The sequence below is a fragment of the Chiloscyllium punctatum genome, chromosome 49 (assembly GCF_047496795.1).
Source record: "Chiloscyllium punctatum isolate Juve2018m chromosome 49, sChiPun1.3, whole genome shotgun sequence".
In the NCBI taxonomy this organism is placed as follows: Eukaryota; Metazoa; Chordata; class Chondrichthyes; order Orectolobiformes; family Hemiscylliidae; genus Chiloscyllium; species Chiloscyllium punctatum.
Window position 1 is genome coordinate 31,139,619 of NC_092787.1, and position 20,119 is coordinate 31,159,737.

The window sequence follows — 20,119 nt, forward strand, 5'->3', positions numbered from 1 at the left end:
AGAATGAGAGAAAATCTAATTGAGATAGAGAAGATACTCAAGGGATTGACAACGTTACTGTAGATTGGGTGATTCCTGATATGGGCAATCTGAAATGAGAGGTCATAGTTTTAGGATAGGGGGTAGCAGGTTTACAATAAATGACGAGAAATTACTTCTCCCAAAGGATCATGAATCTGTGGAATTCACTCCCCAAGCGTGCTGTGGATGCTGCGATGTTGAGTAATTTTGAGGAGGAGATCGGTAGACTTTAATTAGTAATGTGTTGAAATGTTACAGGGAGCAGGATATGGAAATTGAGATGAGGAAGGTGGGAAGGTGAGGCTGAGATGAGATCAGCCATGTTTGTATTAAATGGTGGATCAGGCTCAAGGGGCTCAATGGCTGCCTCCTGCTCCTTGTTGTTATGTCGTGTTCTCTAAGCCACTCACCATTCTGACTTGGGCGTGTGTCACCGTCCCTTTACTGTTTCAGTGTCAATTCACTTCCTAATGACATTGTGGATGTCGCTACACCAAATGGACTGCAGCAGTTCAGGGAGATATCCCCCCCCCCACCAACACTTAACCCCTGGGGTCAGTGTCAGGGGTCAGCAGAACCCTTGCTGATTTTTGCCCCCCCTCTCTAACCCCTGGGGTCAGTGGTGGCAGCTGTAAAGTGGGGCAAAGTTTTGGGATATTCTGTCCTGTTTAGTACGACACAGGGAGGGGCAATTAGCTGTGAGGCTTCAGGCAGACATGCTGTATTTGTTGTTCTCTGTTGAAGGACAGAGTAAGGGCATGGTCTCCAGTGTCAAAGTGGACTGGCCAGTGTGCTGTGCTAACGTGTGTGAACGATTACTGATGTGAATTGAGTGTGAAGCAGGTGCAGGATATGGGGAAACAATTTACCGGCTGCTGGTCCAGGAAGTGCTCCGTCCACCACAAACTCGCATCAGAAAAGCCTGAAGACAACAAATTAATTCTTGACCTGCCTTGTGTATAACATTTTTCTCCAACCCAACTCCAACTGCATCTCCCTACCCCCTTCCCCTACCTCAGAAAACATTTTGCACGTTGACCCCACAAAACCCAGCTTCCCCCACCACCCCGATGCTACAGTCCCCTACCTCTCCAAATATCTCACTGTTGAATATGTTTCCAGTTCCCTTTACATTCCTTTATAATTGACGTCACCCACAATTAATTCCTGGACAGGGTTTCTCTCTGTATAATAGCAGTGTACACAACAATGAATCCTTTAGTTCTGGTGTCAAAATTCTGTTCCAGTACACAGTATGGCAGCTGCTGGGATTAGTGTGGATCCTCCCCTCTCCTGGACCCCCATGTTCAATAATAATAGGATCCAGAGAACAAGCCCATCCTCCCTGGATCATAGCCCCTGTCAGCTTTGTGACTTTTGAGTAGTGATAGTATTTTGTAGCAGTCATATCATTGAATTCATGATGAGTGCATTTTTAATCCCCTTCTTTTCTGTGAAGGTTTGTTCAAATGCAGATTGTAACAACAATTTGCATGTTTGTATTACTTCAAGTAGTCACACGATTCTCCTCTGTCATGTTACACAGGATTTGACAACTGAGCAGACAAGAACATATTTTGACAGGTCAGCAAAGTGTTGGTCAGAGATTGATGCTCCTAATAATTTTAAATGAGGAAAGTGAGGCAGAGCTGAAGAGGTGGAGGGTCATCTAATTTCCTTTTCCTCTGAGGGTCTCTCTCCAGTCTGTGCACGGCAGCAATTTCCGAAACCAAGGAGTCAGTGTGTTGCACTCCACTTGGTGTACACAGTCACGATGGATGGGTGCCATGTATGTAGGTTATTAAAATGTTATGATCAAGCACAGAAAATATCCAGGGATGCTATTCTTTATATTGTGAAGACTGGAATAGATGGGGATACAAAGCCCTGGTTAGACTGTGTGTGGAGATACTATTAACAGTTCTGGACATCCGTTTTATGAAGGAGATATTGGTTTTTGAGGAGTGTAGATTTACCAGAATAGCACCTAGTTAAATGAGAAGGGCAGACTAAAGTTAGATTCCCTAGATTTGGAAGATTAAGAGCTGATTTGATGACCAAGTGTTCAAGATATTAGGGGAACAGATAATATAGATAGAAACAAATTTCTCCTGGTTTAGGAGTGTTGGTCTAAGGAACACAGTGTCCTCTAAAATATTTGAGACAGAACTTTTAGGATTTAAATGAGCAGAAACTTCTGTCTGTGGTGAGAGAAAGTTGGAACTCTTGTCTGCACAAAGTGAAGGTGCTCGAACAATTGTTCATTTGAGATTTGAGGTTGGTAGGTTTTGGTTAAGTAATTAAGGACAAGGAACAAAGATCAGATCATCCAGAATCTTACTGAATGGCAGGATACACTAGAGACTGTAAGGCCACCTCCTGCTCCTTGCCCAATTTCCAGGGAATGTTGGACCCAGGGAGGCCAGTCATTTACAGTCTTAATGTCCATGTTTGTGTTAAACAAATCAGACTACCATCTCTCATGACTCCCATTGGTTTCTAACTGTTAGGCTGCTTATCAGCTGATCAGTATTGGATCCTCAAAAATTCCTCTAATTATATATTTGGAGCTCTAAACCTTTGGCTCAAATTGTCTTTAACTGGGCTCAACCTTGGTCCCAAACTATTGAATCTGTCCCTCTTGATAATTAAGTGAGACTGAGCCAGATTGTTTGTAACCCCAATGTCACATTTGAGATGAATTTTCAGCTCTGTTTCATGGCATCTCAATGACCATTTATGTCACCCCCGAGACTTTGCTCCTGCTTTAGCTTGTCAGCTGCTGGAGCCCTCGTTCATGCCCTTTGTTACTTCCGCCCTCAATGTTTCCGTGCTGTCCTGGTGGTTTCTCTGTAAACTTGAAGCCAGCTAATCTCTGTGGCTTCCACATTTTAAATTGCATAATGTTCTGTTCACCCATTACCCTTCTATTTGCTGATCTCCCAGTTAGGCACTACCTCAGGTTTCAAACTGGGGATCAGTTTCTTAAACTTTTTTGTGATTTTGCCTCCTCCTCTTCCCTTGCATTCTTCCCATTCTTCCAACTTTGAAATCTGGAAGGTTTAATTCCTCCACTACAAGCAGCTACTGATGCCCAGGCTCCAGAATTTTCTTTTTGAACCTCTCCCTAGCTGCCTCTTTGCTCCTTTAAAGCCTCCCTGTCTGACCAACTTTATTGTTGTTTTATATAAGGCTTGGGGTTTGTGTTTGATTTACAGATGGTACTGCAAAGTGCTTGGGCACATGTTACTGCAACTTGCACCATCGAGCCAGAGATTTTACAGCACAGAAACAGGCCATTCAGCCCATCACATCCACACCAGTCATCTACATCCATCTATTCTCATCCCATTTTCCAGCATTTAGCTCATAGCCTTGAATACTACGGCACCGTGAGTGTTGGCTCTGTCATTGAAAATTTATTTTTGATCTTTGCTCAAAGTTCAGAAAGCAGCCTCGTGGTTCCCCCTCAGTTTCTTTCGTCCTGTAACATGAGAAAACCAAGCCCAGATGCGGTCTCTTGGGAGAGTTCAGCTGCTCCCCAAAGAATGGTGCTCTGCTTCCCTCGAACTATTCTTAGCAAACTTGATTCTGAAGTTGTGTAAGTGATTTACTGTAATAAGTTTTTGTGGTCTTGATGTCTCTGGGGCGGAAGAGCATCATGTCTGCTGTCACATTCGATCAGAGAAGGAGGGGAGTGTATCTGAATCACTCGCCATTTTGTTCACTTCAGGTGGAAATCAGCAAACAGAAAAAGATTTAAACTAAAGTTATAACTAAATGAGTAACATTTCCATTTGTTTTGCTGGCTTGGATAGGTTTAGTATTGAGTTGCCTTGACATGTTTCCCTTTCCCGGAACCCCTCATTACAATTTGATATTGAAACTTTGAGACTGTGAGTACCTTTGTGGAGAATGAGATGGTGTTCCTCAACTGTTACTGTGTTTCATTGGAACATTGCAGCAAGCCCAGGACAGAGAGATTTGCATGAGATCAAGGTGGTTTATTAAAATGGCAAGCAGGAAGTCAAGACCATTCCTATGGTCAGAGCTGAGGTCCTCTGCAAAATGAAATATTGAATGTAATAGCTTCAGAAATTGACCGCATTATGTCTATTCTCCAATTTTCTTACATTCTCTCTAATGCTTCAAGTCCAGTGACTCTTCTTCAGAATGATTGTGTCTTGTTGGTTTTGATCTTAGTTAACAAGGCATCCGGATGGATATATAAATAGAGTTTAGGGTGATGTGGGCCAGATGCTGGCAAATGGGACTAGATTAATCTAGAATATGTGGTCGGCATGGCTGAGTTGGACTGAAGGGTTTGTTTCTGTACTGTATATCTCTATGAATGTTATGACAGAACTCATTCTCTCACGTTTTAACCTTAATTCACAGTTGTCTCTCTGTCTCTCTGTCTCTCTGTCTCTCTGTCTCTCTGTCGAATATTTGGATTGTCTTGTGAGAGGTGTTTGAGAATAAAAGGCAACTTGATAGGAGATGGTTGTTGCTGAGCAGATGTCTGGGTGAATGTGGAAAGGAAGTTTCCCCTTGGGGAACAATCTGGAACTAGAGCTCGCTGTTGAAGACAAAGGGGTTATCCTTTTAAGGTTATTTTCCCGAATGTTGAGAGTTTTCCGAACTCTCTTCCTCAAAAGGCAGTGGATACAGTATCCTTGAATATTCTTGTGGCAGAGATGGGTCAATCTTTGTTGAACAAGGGGAAGGTTATTTGGTGGGGGGGGGGGGGATAGTTGGATCAGCCATGATCCTGCTGAATGGTGGGACACGCTTGAATACGACATGAACTCCTAATTTGTTTGTTCATGGAATGTGGGTATTGCTGGCCCAGTATTTACTGCCCATCCCTAATAGTTCAGACTCAACCACACCGCTGTGGGTCTGGAGTCCTGTTTATTCCAGACTAGGTAAGGAGGGTAGACTTTTTTTATTCTCCTAAAGGACTTTGAATTGATGAAATGACAAAAGTCCACAATGGTTCCATGGATGCTTTAAGGTTCGCTCTTTATTCAATTTTTATTGAATTCAAATTTGACCATCTGCCATGATGGGATTGAAAACCTGTGTTCCCAGAACATTAGCCTGGAGTTCTGGTTTACTCGTCCAGTGACTTTACCTCCTATGCGATTACTTTCTTTCCTCTTCTCCCACCTCCCCCCGCCCCGATGGACATTGAAGCCTGCCTGCTCTCGGCCCCGGCCCCGGCCCCAGCCTCGTGTGCACTGACCTTGCTCCTCAGCATCCTTCTGAAAACCTATCCAGGTTCGTCTTTTGATTGAAGTGTCATTGCTGAAGCCATTCATCACATCATGTGTTTCTTTCAGCAGTGGGATGTGTTGATTGGAATTTTCCCTTCGGTGCTCTCTGGGAAATACGATCCTGGGATTCCTTTAGGATTGATGTAGCAGGCTGGAATGAGTTGCTCTGTGTTTACTGATGTGTTTGTAGGTTGTGACCATTTGAGCTTTAGTTACAGAGGAGATGATGAGTCATTAATGAGGTGTGACTGAATAGCATTGGACTTTAGTTCCTGTTCAGTAATCCCTTTGACATAGGAGGGAACCCCATGGAAGCAGAAATTTCTCCCATATCCTGGTTATAGAATGTTTCAATGCGGAAGGCCATTTAATCCAATGAATTCCTGCTGGCCTGGAGAGCAACCCAGCTCCCACTCAGTCAACAAAAAAGCCAAAGAACTGCAGATACTGGTAATCAAACAAAACAGAAATTGCTGGAAGCTGCAGGTCTGGCAGCATCTGCGGAGAGAAAGCAGAGTTAATGTTTCAGGTCCATTAACCCAATTTCAGAAATGTTCCAGCACTTTGACTCCCACTGCATGTTCCCTCGTAGCTCTGTGGTGACATGAGCAGCTGGTTTGATGTTACGTGCTGAGTAGGGCACTGACTTCTGGTTCTGGGAGTTACTTCTTGTGTAAAGCCCTCCAAAGACCAGCTGGTCAGAAAATGAGAGTGAGCCTTGGTCATACTCCCTTGCTTGTTCCCTGTGATGCTGCAACTTCTTTGTTTGGATCCTCATATGATTTATTTTCCAAAACTACAGTTGAATCTGCCTTCACTGTGTGGAGAAATTTCTCCATTTCAAGTTTTTTTGTGTTGTCTATGGTTCTGTTGCTATTCACCTTTTTAATCTGTACTGTCTCAATCTCAATATTTTCACCAAAGTGACAGTTTCTTCTTATCCATTGTCAAGCCATCATACTATTGGATACTGTTGAAATGGACGCCACCACCCTCCTCCTGTATGTCTGATCAGGCCACGGGATCATGTGGCCAACTGCTGCTCCTATCTATTAAGTTCCGCTAAGTTTCCTCTCAGCCTCCTTTTTATTGAAAGAGAACAGCCCTAGCTTCTCCAATCTGCCCATGACTGAAGTCCCTATCCCCAGAACTAACCTTATGAATCTCTTCTAGATCTCCCCACCCCAACCCCCAACCCCCCCTCCCCCACTCTGTCTTGACATCCTACCTAAAATGAGCCACCCTGAGTTGGGTACAAGCTTCAGCAGAGGCTGAGCTAGTGTATTTTTTTAAATCACCAGAACATCCCTGCTTTTGGACTGTTTGCAACTCAGTGGGGAAGAGTGAGATGATTAAAGAGCCCCACTGTTCTATGAATGGTCACAAATGTGTAACTGCCCGATTAAACCACCAACACAATCAATTTGCCAACTGACCATTCAGGACAAAAGGTCATTCATACCAAGTTTTGTCATTAAACAGGAAAATAGCTTTAACTTTCTGGTTTTGTTATTAAACTTATTCTTTAATAATTAGGAAAAATTACTTTTTAAGACTACGTGACTTAAGCTATATCACTTTAAAATCCCAAACACACACATTAATTCACAAATAAGACATATGACACAAAATAGCTTGACGTGCATTATGGATGAAAAAGTGTGGACTGAGAAAATAAATTCCAAATCTGAAATATCCAGACTATAAGATAAAGGAGCAGAATTAGACCGTTTGGACCATCGAGCCTGACCCACCATTGATTCATGGCTGCTAAGTTTCTTGACCTTTTTCTTGACCTTATTCTCCTGCCTTTTTCCCCATAGCCTTGCTCCTCTTACTAATCAAGAACCTATCTGTCTCTGTTTAAAGGCACTCAATGACTTGGCTGGTGAAAGATGAAGAGTTATTTTTGTTGGTGGTGCAAGTTGATCTACAGCACAACTTTTGATCTTTGATTCAGTTGCTGATTGGTTGGACCTAGATTTTTACTTATTAGGATTTGTTCTTCAGAGTCTCTGTTTCAGTAATTTTACTGAGGGAAATGGTGAAAGGTGCTGCTTGTTTTCAGGTTTTGAATATCTGAGTGTAGTGCATTTAGGTCTGTAACAGATTACAACTGGACCTAAACTGAAGGGTCTTGCTGGACAGTTTTCCTTAACTGAAAGATACATGCTATGTGAAGTATTCACCTCACTGCTGCAAAAAGTCGTCTAGTCCTATAAAGTTAAAGTATACACCACACAATCATTCTTCCTTCCAGATTATATTATAAGACACTTCGGTGCATTAAATTTCATCTGAATTGCATTTATTGTCCCTTGTACAGAGGGACAGTGAAAAGCTTTGTCTTGTGAGCAATACAGGCAGATCAGAGTTAAGTAGCAGAGATAGTAAATAATAGGTAAACAGCGGCAAAAACAAAAACACAAGTACAGGCGAATGTTACGAGTTTGAGAGTCCATTCAGTATTCTAACAACAGTAGGATAGAAACTGTTTCGAAACTGGCTGAGTGTGTTCAGGCTTCTGTACCTTCTCCCCGATGGTAGAGGTTGTAGAAAAACATTGCCGGGTGGGATGGATCTTTGAGAATGCTGGCGGCCTTTCCTGGACAGCGGCCTGGTAGATGGATTCTAAAAATGGGAGGTTAGCCTTTGTGATTATCTGGGCCTAGTTCACCACTGTCTGTAACCATCTCCGATCTTGAATGGTACAGTTGCCATACCAGGTAGTGATACATCCAGACAGAATGCTCTCAATGGTGCACCTATAAAAGTTGGCAAAGGTATTCGCCCGTCATGCCAAATTTCCTCAGCTGCCTGAGGGAGAAGAGATGTTGTTGGGCCTTTGTAACCATCTACCACATGTCTGCCCATTCTAGCTCTGTCTGTGCCCTCCTCATTGTCCACAATAATTCCAAGGTTTACCTCATTTACAAATGTTGAAATTAACCTATGTCAACCTCAGTCTAGATCTGAAGGAGCTTTGATTATTGCGCTGACTGTGGGGAGCAGTGCTCCGAACCTTCAGTCTGAAAACAGCCATTTATGTCTGCACTGTTTCCTGTTCTTCAGCTTTCCTTGTTTCCATATTGCTTTTATGCTCGGGGTATACACCTCACTGACCAGCAAGGGAAGTGACATTTTATCAAGTGCTTTAGGAAGTCCATATATACCACATTCGTTCCGTTACCCTAATTAATTCTCCCTGTTAACTAACTGGAATAATCAATCAAGTTGGCTAAACACGATTTGTCCTTGATCACTCCATGCCATCTATCTCCAATTTTAATTTACCTTTGACCAAGAGACTGTTAACTTTATCCCACATTATCATTTTGAGAAGTGCCCCATTACTGTTGGCCTGTAGTTGCTTTACGCTCAATTAAACCACCAACAGTCTTTCTTCCCCAGGGTAAGGGAATCCAAAACTACAGGGTGTAGGTTTAAAGTGAGATGGGAAAGATTTAAAAGGGACCCAAGCGGCAACTTTTTCGCACAGTGGATGGTGTGTCAATGTAACAAGCTCCCAGAAGAGGTGGTAGAGGCAAACATTGACATTTGACATTTGTCATTTAGCATTTGGCAAGAATTGACATTTAAAAGGCATTTGGATGGGTACGTAGATGGGAAAGATTTAGAGGGATATGGACCAAATACAGGAAAGTAGGACAATCTGTAGTTCAGGAAACCTGGTCAGCATGGGCGAGCTGGACCGAAGGGTCTGTTTCCGTGCTGTATGACTCTGACTATATGCTCTCTGCCTATTTGGGACAAAAGGTAATTCACACAGGTTTCATCTGTAACAGGAATATAACTTGGTGTTGTTATTAACAGCCTACTCTGTAACAAATGATAAAAAAAAATTAGTTTTTTTTCAAAAAGGGGCTACATTATTTCCAATTCCCCTGTCTTCCTACAACTCCTCTGTAGCTAAAAGGACTGCAAGATTCAGTCCAGTTTACACCCTGCCTTTCATAATCCCATAATTTGAATCTGTCCTGGGTATTTATTAAATTAAAATTTAACCAGCCTTTCTAACACTACCTTTATCAATGTTTAGCCAAGCCTTTGAACACTAGCTCTTCTTTCACTCTGACTTGTTTGCCATCATCTTCCTGGGTAAAGACAGATGTAAAGTATTCATTACATACCTCAGCTATGACTCCTGTCTCTAAGTGTACATCCCCTATTTGTTCTGTAATCTGCCCTACTCCTTCTCCTACCACTCTGTCACCGTGTCTGTTTATTTGCCTTTGAATGGGAGAGAAACTGCAGGAAAAGAGTAAAGCACAACATGATTTTCTCATTGATGCCTGACTGACTGTTGCAGATGATGTGTGTGAGACCAAGTGTTTAAGGAGGGAGTTCAAAATTCAAAATCACACAACACCAGGTTATAGTCTAACAGGTTTAATTGGAAGCACACTAGCTTTTGGAGTGTCGCTCCTTCATCAGGTGGTTGTGGGAGATCAGTAAGTGTTCTGTATTGTGCTCTGTCTGGCATTTCACTGGGGTGGTGGAGGTGGGAACACACAGCAGATTCTGGAGGTCACAGTCAGAGCAGTTGAGAAAGGTTTTATACAATGGGTGGGTCACAGCTGCACAGCTTCCTGCCTGTCTACTCCCTCCCAAACCTGAGCCCATTTAACTGAATCTTACCCACTGTGGTGTTGGGTCTACCCACAGACCAGGAAGATACCAAGCCTTTGCTGTGTTGGATGATCCAGACCGTGGTCACTGTTGTGGATCTGCATTTGTCCAGATTGCCACCAGACAGGGAGATGGAGGAGAATGCTTGTGTTTATGGATTTGAGCAGATTCTGCACAGGAGACAAAGTAAAGAGGCTGGAATTAGAGTTATCTTTGGGAGTTAGTTTGGTCACTGGAAGGTAGATTAAGGAGAGTGGAATAAGGAGAATGGACAAATATTTCTGGTGAGGCGGAATAGGATTGATGATTCTTGTAGCCTCAATAATTTTGTTTGCTTGCAGTGATGAGTTCCCTCCAGTTGAGTGAATGAGTTGATTAGCTGACAAGTGTAGTTTGGTGTTGCCTGCATGAACTGGGACTGGCTTCATGAGGACAGAATCTCTGAGTGATTGCAGGAGAACAGTAGATAGTGAATACCACCAAGGTTACATGGTTGCTCTTTGGAGGGTCGGTATGGACTTGTTGGGCCGAAGGGCCTGTTTCCACACTGTAGGGAATCTAATCTAATCTGAGCTGGACCAGGGGTCAGGGGTCATGTCAAGAAGCACTTTCTTTCTCAAAGGAGTGTGGAGATCTGAAAGTCCCTTATAAGAACACAAGGATTTTTGTCACAACCGTTGTGCATTTTGTAAGATCACAGCTGATTCTGCACCTGAAATGTATTTAAACTTCATTCTTTCATGGCATGTGGTCATTGGTGAGGCTGCCATTTATTGCCCATCCCTGACTGCCCTTGAACTGAGAGGTAGTGAGGATTGCAAATGCTGGAAAGTGTTAACTCAATAAAATGTAGAGCTGGAAAAAGCACAGCAGGTCAAGCAGCATCAGAGGAGCAGGAGAGTCCGATGTTTCGAGTGTGTCCTGATGAAGGGTCCTGCCTGAAATGTTGACTCTCCTGCTCCTGACCTGCTGTGCTTTTTCCAGCTCCACGTTTGATCAACTCTGCCCTTGAACTGAGTCTCACTTGACCAGTTCAGAGTAAACCCCATTGCTGTGGGTCTGGAGTCCCATCTAGCTAGTTGGGTAAGGATGGTCGGTTTCGTTTCGTAGAGGACATTAGTGAACCAGATAGGATTTTATGCCAATCAATGATAGTTGTCATGGTCACTGCCATTATGACAAGCTTTCACTTCCACATTTAATCAGCTGAACTTCAATTCCACTTTAAACAAAATGGCTACATCATTAAGGCTGAGGCAGTTACAACAATCTTCACTCAGAAGTGCCAGCTGGGTAATCCATTTCCACTTCCAATGATTCTCCAGTATCACAGATGCCAGTCTTCAGTCAATTTGATTCACTGTATATGAAAACAAGAAATGGTTGGAGGCACTGGATACTGCAAAGGCCCTGATATTCCAGCAATAGCACTGAAGACCTGGTGCTCCAGAACTTGCCCCTCCCATAGCCAAGCTCATCTAGTACAGTCACAACCTGGCATCTATCGGACAATGTGGAAAATTGCCCAGGTATGTCATGAACATAAAAAGCAGGACCAATCCACACAGGCCAATTACCACCCATGTCAGTCTACTCTCGATCATCAGTAAAGTGATGGAAGGTGTCATCAACAGCACTAACAAGCAGCACCTACTCAGTAATAACCTGCTCAGTGATGCCCAGTTTGGGTTCTGCCAGGGCCACTCAGCTCCAGAGCTTTGGTTTAAATATGATAAAAGACCTGAATTCCGGAGGGGAGATGAGAGTGACAGCTCTTGAAATGAAGTCTGCATTCAACCGAATGTGGCATCAAGGAACTCGAGTAAAACTGGATTAAATGGGTATCAGGATAAACTCTCCACTGGCCAGAGTCATCCCTGGCAGATAGGAAGATTGTTGCAGTTGTTGGAGGTCAGTCATCTCAGCTCCAGGACATCTCTGCAGGAATTCCTCAGAATAGTGTCCTAGGCCCAACCATCTTCAGCTGTTTCATCAACAATCTTCCTTCCATTATAAGGTCAGAAGTGGGGATGTTTGCCAATCATTGCACAATGTTCAGCACCATTTGCAACTCCTCAGACACTGAAGCAGTACATGCTCAAATGCGTCAAGATCTGGACAATATCCAGGCTCACACCGATAAGTGATGAATAACGTTTGTGCCACACAAATGCCAGGCAATGAATATGTCCAAAAAGAGAATCTAACCATCACCTTTTGACATTCCATGGTATTACCATCACTGAATCTGTCACGATCAACATCCTGGCGTGGGTTACCATTGACTAGAAACTGACTGAATTAGCCATATAAATACTGGCTGTGAGAGCAGGTTAGAAGCTAGGAATTCCACAAGAAGTAACTCCCCTAATGCTATCCACCAGCTTCAAGGAAGATGTCAGGAGTGTGATAGAATACTCTCCACTTGCCTGGATAAGCAACTCACCAAAGCTTCTCCAACACTGCCTTCCATACCAGTGCCCACTAGCAGGTACATAGGAATACAACTCCCTGCAAGTTTCTCTCCAACCCACTCACCATTCTGACTTGGAAATATGTCACCGTTTCTTCGCTGGGTCAAAATCTTTGGAATTCCCTCCTGAAGGGCATTGTGGGTCTACCCACAGCATCTTCTTAAGGGCAACTAGGGATGAGCAATAAATGCTGATCCAGCCAGTGACACCCACATACTACCAGTCTTCAAACTGCCCATCAAAGATACAAATGCTGCACAAAGAGTTGTACTGGTGTGAAGTGAAGACTTGGCAGTCTCTGGTTGTTTGGAGGTTGATCAGACACTGGAAAGTGTTTTATGGTCACCTTATTCAGTGCAGCTATTGTACTTAAATGAAAAATATACATGATGAAAGGTGCAGTTGCCTATACTGGAAGAGAAGCTGATCTATTTATAACCAAATCTAATCTGATTGAGGAAGCTGGGATTCGAGACTAGACACACTGCAAATCAGGTTGTGCTGCCCCAAAAACTGGTTTTTCAACTAAGAGGAGAAACTGCTTGTCACTGTGTGACTTGATGCAGTCATACTCTGATCAAGCAAGTCGGTGACAATCAAAATCTTCCATAAGATATAAATGATTTTTGGAACTCCCGGGAATTTTCTATCGTGCAAACCAAACCAGATTGATGCAGTCATTGAGCAGACATGATGACCTGAAACTTGGAGGTACGCAGCAGCTAATGGTTTCCATAGAGAGAAACATATCGAAGAAAAATGGAGGATCAGCCACAGGAAATTTGTGGAATGTTTTATCTCACAGAGGGAAAGAGAGATGAGGAAATGATGTGAAAAATTCCCCACTCTGTGTGAAACACGACTGAACCGAGCAGGGAAGGCGGTCTGAAATGCATGCATTTCAATGCAAGAAGTATAATTGGCAAGGTAGGTGAACTTAGAGCTCTGGTTAATACTTTGAACTATGACATTATTGCAATTACAGAGATTTGGCTGAAAGAGAGACAGGGCTGGCATCTCAATGTCCCAGAATTTAAATAAAGAACAAACAAAATTTACAGCCCAGGAACAGGCCCTTCGGCCCTTCAAACCTGAGCCGATCCAAATCTACTGTCGCCCAATTCCTACCCACCCCTCCAATCAGGAGTGATAGAAAGGGATGTGTGAAAGGGATTTGCATTACTGGTAAAGGAGTATCTCACGCTGTACTGAGGGAGGATACATCAGAGGAAGGAACCATACACTGAGGCAATATGGGTAGAACTCAGGAATAGGCCAGGTGAATGAAGTTTCAGTGGGGGAGTAGTGACCATAACGCGGTGAGTTTTACAATATTTAAGGATCAGGCTAACAGCAGTCCTCAGGTGAAGGTGTTAAATTTGGGGAAGGCTAGCTACAACACTATTAGGCAGGAACTGGAGAATGCTGATTGGAGGTGGCTGTTTGAGGGACATGTGGAAGTATTTTAAACAGCATTTGATAGAAGGTCAGGAGGAATACCTTCCTGCGAGAGAGAAGGATAGGTACGGCAAGTTCCATGAACCTTGGATGACCAGGGCTGCTATAACCTTGGTCAGAAAGAACACGGAAATATGTGTAAGGTTGAGGAGGATGGGAACTGAGAAAACCCTTTCAGTTTATAAGGAAAGTAGGAAAGAGCTTAAACAAGCAATTAGAGCAGCTAAAAGTCCGTAAGACCATAAGGCATAGGAGCAGAAATTAGGCCATTCCGCCCATCGAATCTGCTCCACCATTCAATCATGGCTGATAAGTTTCTCCACCCCAATCTCCTGTTTTGGATTAAGGAGAATCCCAAGGCTTTTTAGACCTATATAGAAAGCAAGAGGGTAGTCTGGGAAAGGATTGGCCCTCTCAAGGACAAGGAAGGGAATGGATGTGTGCAGCCAGAAGGCGGAGGTGAGGACCTAAATGAATACTGTGGTGGTATTCACCAAAGAGGAGGAATTGCTGGAGGATGATCTTTGGGAAAGATGTTTCGCGTTTCTAAGCCAAGTTATTATTAAAAAGGAAGAGGTGTTATGTGTCTTAAAAAGTATTAAGGCAGATAAGTCCCCAGGTCTTGATGGGATCTATCCCAGAATATTGAGGGAGGCAAGAGAACAAATTGCTGGAGTATTGACCGACATTTTTGGATCCTGTTTGGCCACAGGTGAGGTCCCAGAGAACTGGAGAATAGCCAATGTTGTCCTTTAGTTTAAGAAGGGAGGCAGGGATAATCCTGGAAATTACAGGTCTGTGAGCTTCACATCGGTGGTAGGGAAATTTTTGGAAAGATTCTGAGGGACAAGATCTATATGTATTTAGAAGGAAATGGACTTCTTAATGATAGACAGAGTGGGTTTGTGTTGGAGCATTGTGCCTCACTAACTTGATCGTGTTTTGTGGAGGTGACAAAGATGATCGATGAGGGAAAAGCGGTTGATGTTGTCTGCATGAACTTCAGTAAAGCCTTTGACCAGGAGCCTCATGGCAAACTGGTCCAAAAGGTGAAGTCACCTGGTATCAGGATGTGCTGGCAAAATGGATACAGAACTGGCTGAGGCATAGGAGATAGAAGGAAGTGGGGAAAGGATGTTTTTGAAATGGAGAAGTGTGACGTGTGTTCCACATGGATCAGTTTGGGACCTCTGCTGTTCGTGGTCTACATAAATAATTTGGAGATCAAGGTGACTGGTCTAATTAGAAAGCTTGCAGATGATAAAAGATGGGTGGAGTTGCAGATAGTGAGGAGGATATAGATCAGTTGGGGACATGGGCAGAAAAATGGCAGATGGAGTTTAATCTGAACAAATGTGAGGTGATGCATTTTGGAAGGTCAAGTACAGGTGGAAATTATACAGTGAATGGCAGAACCCTTCAGAGTGTTGATATGCAGAGGGATCTGGGTGTGCAGGTTCACGGATCACTGAAGGTAATAGTGTAATCGTGATGAAAGGTTCTGACCTGAAACAGCAACTCCCTTGCTCCCCTGATGCTGCTTAAACTGCTGTGCTTTTACAACCTCCACACTTGATCAACTCTGACCTTCCAACATCTGCTACTTCTCACTATAAAGAAAATTTACAGCCCAGGAGCAGGCCCTTCGACCGTCCAAGCCTGAGCTGAATCTCCAATTTACCAGGATGTTGCCTAGATTGGAGGATTTTATCAGTGAAGAAAGGTGGGATAGACTGTTTGTTTTCACTGGAACACAGGAGGTTGAGAGGCAATTTAATAGACGTTTATAAAATTGTGAATGGCATGGATAGAGTGGGAAGTTTGAGGCTTTTTCTGAGGGTGAAGGGGTCAATTACTAGGGGACACCGGTTCAAGGCAGGAAGTTTAAAAGAGATGTGCAAGGGATGTTCTTCACACAAGGAATGGTGAGTGCTTGGAACGCACTGTAGAGGTGGCAGTGGAAGCAGACACGACAGCAGTATTCAAGAAGCACCTGGATGAATAGGAAGGGAATGGAGGGATACGGATCCTGTAAGTGATGACTGTTTTTAGTATGGAAGGGCAGGCCTGGAGCACCAGAGGGCCTGTTCTTGAGCTGTATTGTTCTTTGTTCTTCTTTTATCAATGCAGGATATTTCACAGAGAACACATCAGGGAACGTGTGGAGAAGATCTCTGAAATAAAAGTTGAACAAATGGGAAAGGTTGGGTGCTACCAGAATTGAATGAGACTAGTACAATTTTGAAGCAAAATTGCTGGAGAGTATTTTACTTGAGTACAAACCTAAATTGTAAAAGGGATGAGAATGATGTCTTGCTATATAGAAGTATGGTCTTGTCAGGTGGTTCACAGTATGTGACCTACTTTGGGAAATCTCCCTGAGAGAAGATTCCATAACATCCTCTCGTTGTTACCAAAGGGAGAGGTATTGTCAATGTCATAAACACAGACAACAAATAACAGTTGCTCATTCTGATGGAGCCCCAAGTGCAGTCTCTGAGAGCAGAAGGTTTATGGAAACATATCAAGTTGCCAGTCAGTCAGCTGCAGAATGGTACTGCCCAGTTGTCAAACAATGACCCCAGCAATGCACCAGTCCTTTAAGGATCTTCCATCTGAAAAGCAAAATTAGAAATGGAGGCTCCTGGGAAGATTCCTGTGGAGATTTGAGCGATTCTGTCAAATGGGAACATTCACAGTGCAGTGGGTGCATTGACCAGAATGTCTGAGAATAAGAAGGTTGTGTTTAGATAGACTAAAGTAAATTAAGCCTGATGCTGTTAAACAGCTTCCAGCAGATGAGAATAATCTGTTCAGACTGAGTTTGTAGAGTGTACTGTCACACTGCTCTCCCTACTCCACTGGTCTCAACATTGTCCATTTGATTGATTTACCCAGTTACTGGAATGGTCAGTTCTATACTTTGTTGAATTAAAAAGATTTGTAAACCAGGTTACCTTAATAAACAAGAGCATTGTTGGTTGATTACAAAATCAGACTTATTTAACAAAATAGAAATCAGATTAACAGTTCAAGTTGTGAAAGTATGAATATTTACCCTTCTAAACAACTCCCCAACACTGTGCTGATTAAAGGATAAAATGAAGAAACTACGCTGCAGAGAATTTGTTTTGAATGAAAAAACACTTCAATAATTGTCCATTCTTGAAGGAAAACAGGATAAGGTATGAACTGTTCTGGATAGCTTTCAGTCAGTGTCCTGAGAGAGACAGTCAGCAATCGCAGAGTTGTCACTGGGATCTTTGCAAGAGCAGTTCTGTTGGGAAGCATTGAGAAGACCTTTTTCATTGGCTTTTCAGGGGAACAGTGACATTGAGTGCCTCAGGAGCTGAGGAGCTTCTCACTCTCAGCCAGCTGTGCTCTGACTGAACATTAAATAACACCCAAAGCAAAAGTAACTTGACAGCCATACACCTAGGTATGTGATTTTTCAGTAAATTAGTCCAGAGGAGTCATATGTCCAAAAATTCTCTTTTTTTTTTAAAAAAAGAGCCCCATGTATTGTTTTCGTGATTTTAAAAAAATATAATAGGAGTTTGAGAGTATCCTCAGTCTTTTGACAACCCTTTAAACATCAATCCTCAGAAAAAGTACAAGAAATGAAACATCATAATGCCTCCACCCATGGAGAACTACAATACCACTTACCACTTTTAAATGTTTCACTCAAATTATTTGTAAATATAATTAAAAAATTAAGAATGAAGACACATTCATCCTCTCTTCCCCACCCCCATTCACTTTCTTTTCACGTATCCGTGTTGTTTCACCTAGTATCATCTTTCTTTTATGCTGATATTTGAAAACAAATTTAACTTTAAGCATTTTTAAAATTCATGCATGGGATGTACAAGTCGCTGGCTGGCCAGTGTTTATTGTCCATCCCTAGTTGCCTTTGAGAAGGGGGTGATGAGCTACGGTCTTGAACCACTTCAGTCCACCTGCTGTGGGCTGACCCACAATGCCATGAGGGATAGAATTTCAGGATTTTGCCCCAAAGACAGTGAAGGAACGATGATATATTCCCAAGTCAGGATGGTGAGTGCCTAGCAGGGGAAACTTGTAGATGGTGATACTTCTGTGTATCTGCTGCCTTTCCCCTTCTAGATGGAAGTGGTCATGGGTATGGAAGGTGCTGTCTGAGGATCTTTGGTGAGTTTCTATGTGCATTTCGAAGGTAGTACATAGTGCACCCTGCTACTGACTGTTGGTGGTGGAAGACTAAGATATTTGTGGCTGTGGTGCCCAGTTAAGTGGACGACCTTGTTCTAGGTGGAATCCACCTTCTTGTGTTGTTGGAGCTGCCCCCATCCAAGCAAGTGGGGAGTATTCCATCACACTCCTGACTTGTGCCTTGGAGATGGTGGATAGGCTTTGGGGAGTCAGCAGGTGAGTTCCTAGCCGCAGTATTCCTAGTATCTGATGTCCTCTTGTAGCCACAGTGTTTATGTGGCGGCGATTATATTGTCTCTTATTGGTGTTGGTCACAGACTGACATTTGTGTGGTGTGAATGTTATTTACCACTTGTCAGCCCAAGAATGAATATTGTCGAGATGTTATTGCATTTAAATATGGACTCCTTCAGTATCTGAGGCAACTCGAGTGATGCTGAGCATTGTGCAATCATTAGTGAAAATCCCCACTCCTGACCTTATGATGGAGGGAGAGTTGTTGATGAAGCAGCTGAAGATGGTTGGACCTAGGACACTACCCTGAGGAACTCCTGCAGAGATGTCCTGGAGCTGAGATGACTGACCTCCAACAATCACAACCATCTTCTTATGACTGCAGCAACTGGAGAGTTTGCTCCCTGGAACCCACTGAAAGGTTTTTCTCGGACTCCTTGATGCCACTCTTGGTCGAATGCAACAAGGGCCTGTCACTCTCGCCTTACCTCTGGAATTCATGTTTGAACCAAGGCTGTATGGAGGGCAGGAGCTACCTTCCCTGGCAGAATAAAAATTGTGCATCACTGAGGAGGTGCTGGTTAACGGCCCTGTTGATGACACCTTCCATCAATTTTACTGATGACCGAGAGTAGATTGATGGAGTGGTATTTGGCCGGTGTGGGTTTGTCCTGCTTGTTGTGTACAAGGCATCCCTGGGCAATTTTCCACATTGTTGGGTCAATGCCATTGTTATAGATGATCTGGAGCACACTTTGTCAGTACAATTCCTGGAATGTTGTCAGGGCCGATGGTCTTCGCAGTATCCAGTGTCTCCAACCATTTCTTGACATTACGTAGAATTAATTGAATGGCTTAAGACTGGTATCTGTGATGCTGGGGACCACTGGAGGAGACTGAGATGGGTCTTCCACTCGGAACTTCTGGCTGAAGATCGCTGGGAAAGCTTCAGCCTTATCTTTTGCACTGGTGTGCTGGGCTCTTCCATCATTGAGGATGGAGGTATTTATGGAGCCTCCTCTTCTACTAAGTTATTTAATCGTTCACCACCATTCATGAGTGGATGTGTCAGGACTGCAGAGCTTACGTGTGATCCATTGGTGTGGGATTGTTTAGTTGTGTCCATCACTTGCTGCTTATGCCGTTTGATATGTAAGTAGTGCTGTTGGTAACAGTGCCTGCATCTAGCTACAACATTTAAAAGAGACTTCTTCAATAAGTCCACAAAGAGGAAAGTTTTGGAGCTTAGGAGCAGGCAGGTGGGGTTAGTTTAGTTTGGGATTATGTTCGAGTTGGGTTGGAGATTCTCTCTCTCTCTCTCCTTGCTGTACGGCTCTACGGAGCCCTTTATTTTTACATATGCTTGGTGCTGCTCCTGTCATACCCCACTGCACTCTCCATTGAACCAGGGCTGATCCTCTGACTGGTAATGGTTGAGTGGGGCCATGAGGTTACAGATTGTGCTAGAGTACAGTTCTGCTGCTGTTAATGGCACATAGTGCCTCATGGATGCCCAGTCTTGAGTTGCCAGATCTGCTCGCAGTCTGGCCCATTTAGCACGCTGATAGTGCCACACAACACGATGGAGGGGATTCTTAATGTGAAGGCGGGACTTTGTCACCACAAGGACTGTGCGGTGGTCGCTCTTACTGATGCTGTCCTGGGCAGATACTTCTGCAGCCAGTGGGTTGGTAAGGATGAGATAAAGTATGGTTTTCCCTCTTGGTTTCCTTAACACCCACTGCAGACCCAGTTTAGCAAATATGACCTTTTAGGACCTGACCAGCTTGATCAATTGTGCTGCTGCTT

At 43.4% G+C, this 20,119-nt stretch overlaps 1 protein-coding gene across 7 annotated transcripts in view; it reads left to right on the plus strand.

Annotated features, from left to right (window-relative positions):
- Positions 1 to 20,119, plus strand: part of vav2 (vav 2 guanine nucleotide exchange factor) — a 190,432-nt gene that overhangs the window by 35,583 nt on the left and 134,730 nt on the right. The window contains exon 1 of one of the 7 annotated variants that reach the window (XM_072566129.1): positions 12,993 to 13,351. The exons of the other annotated variants lie outside the window; for them this stretch is intronic. Coding sequence (XP_072422230.1) covers positions 13,319 to 13,351 — 33 coding nt within the window. The 5' untranslated portion in view covers positions 12,993 to 13,318. Of the gene's footprint in view, positions 1 to 12,992; positions 13,352 to 20,119 lie in introns of those variants that run through there. 7 annotated transcript variants of the gene reach the window in all.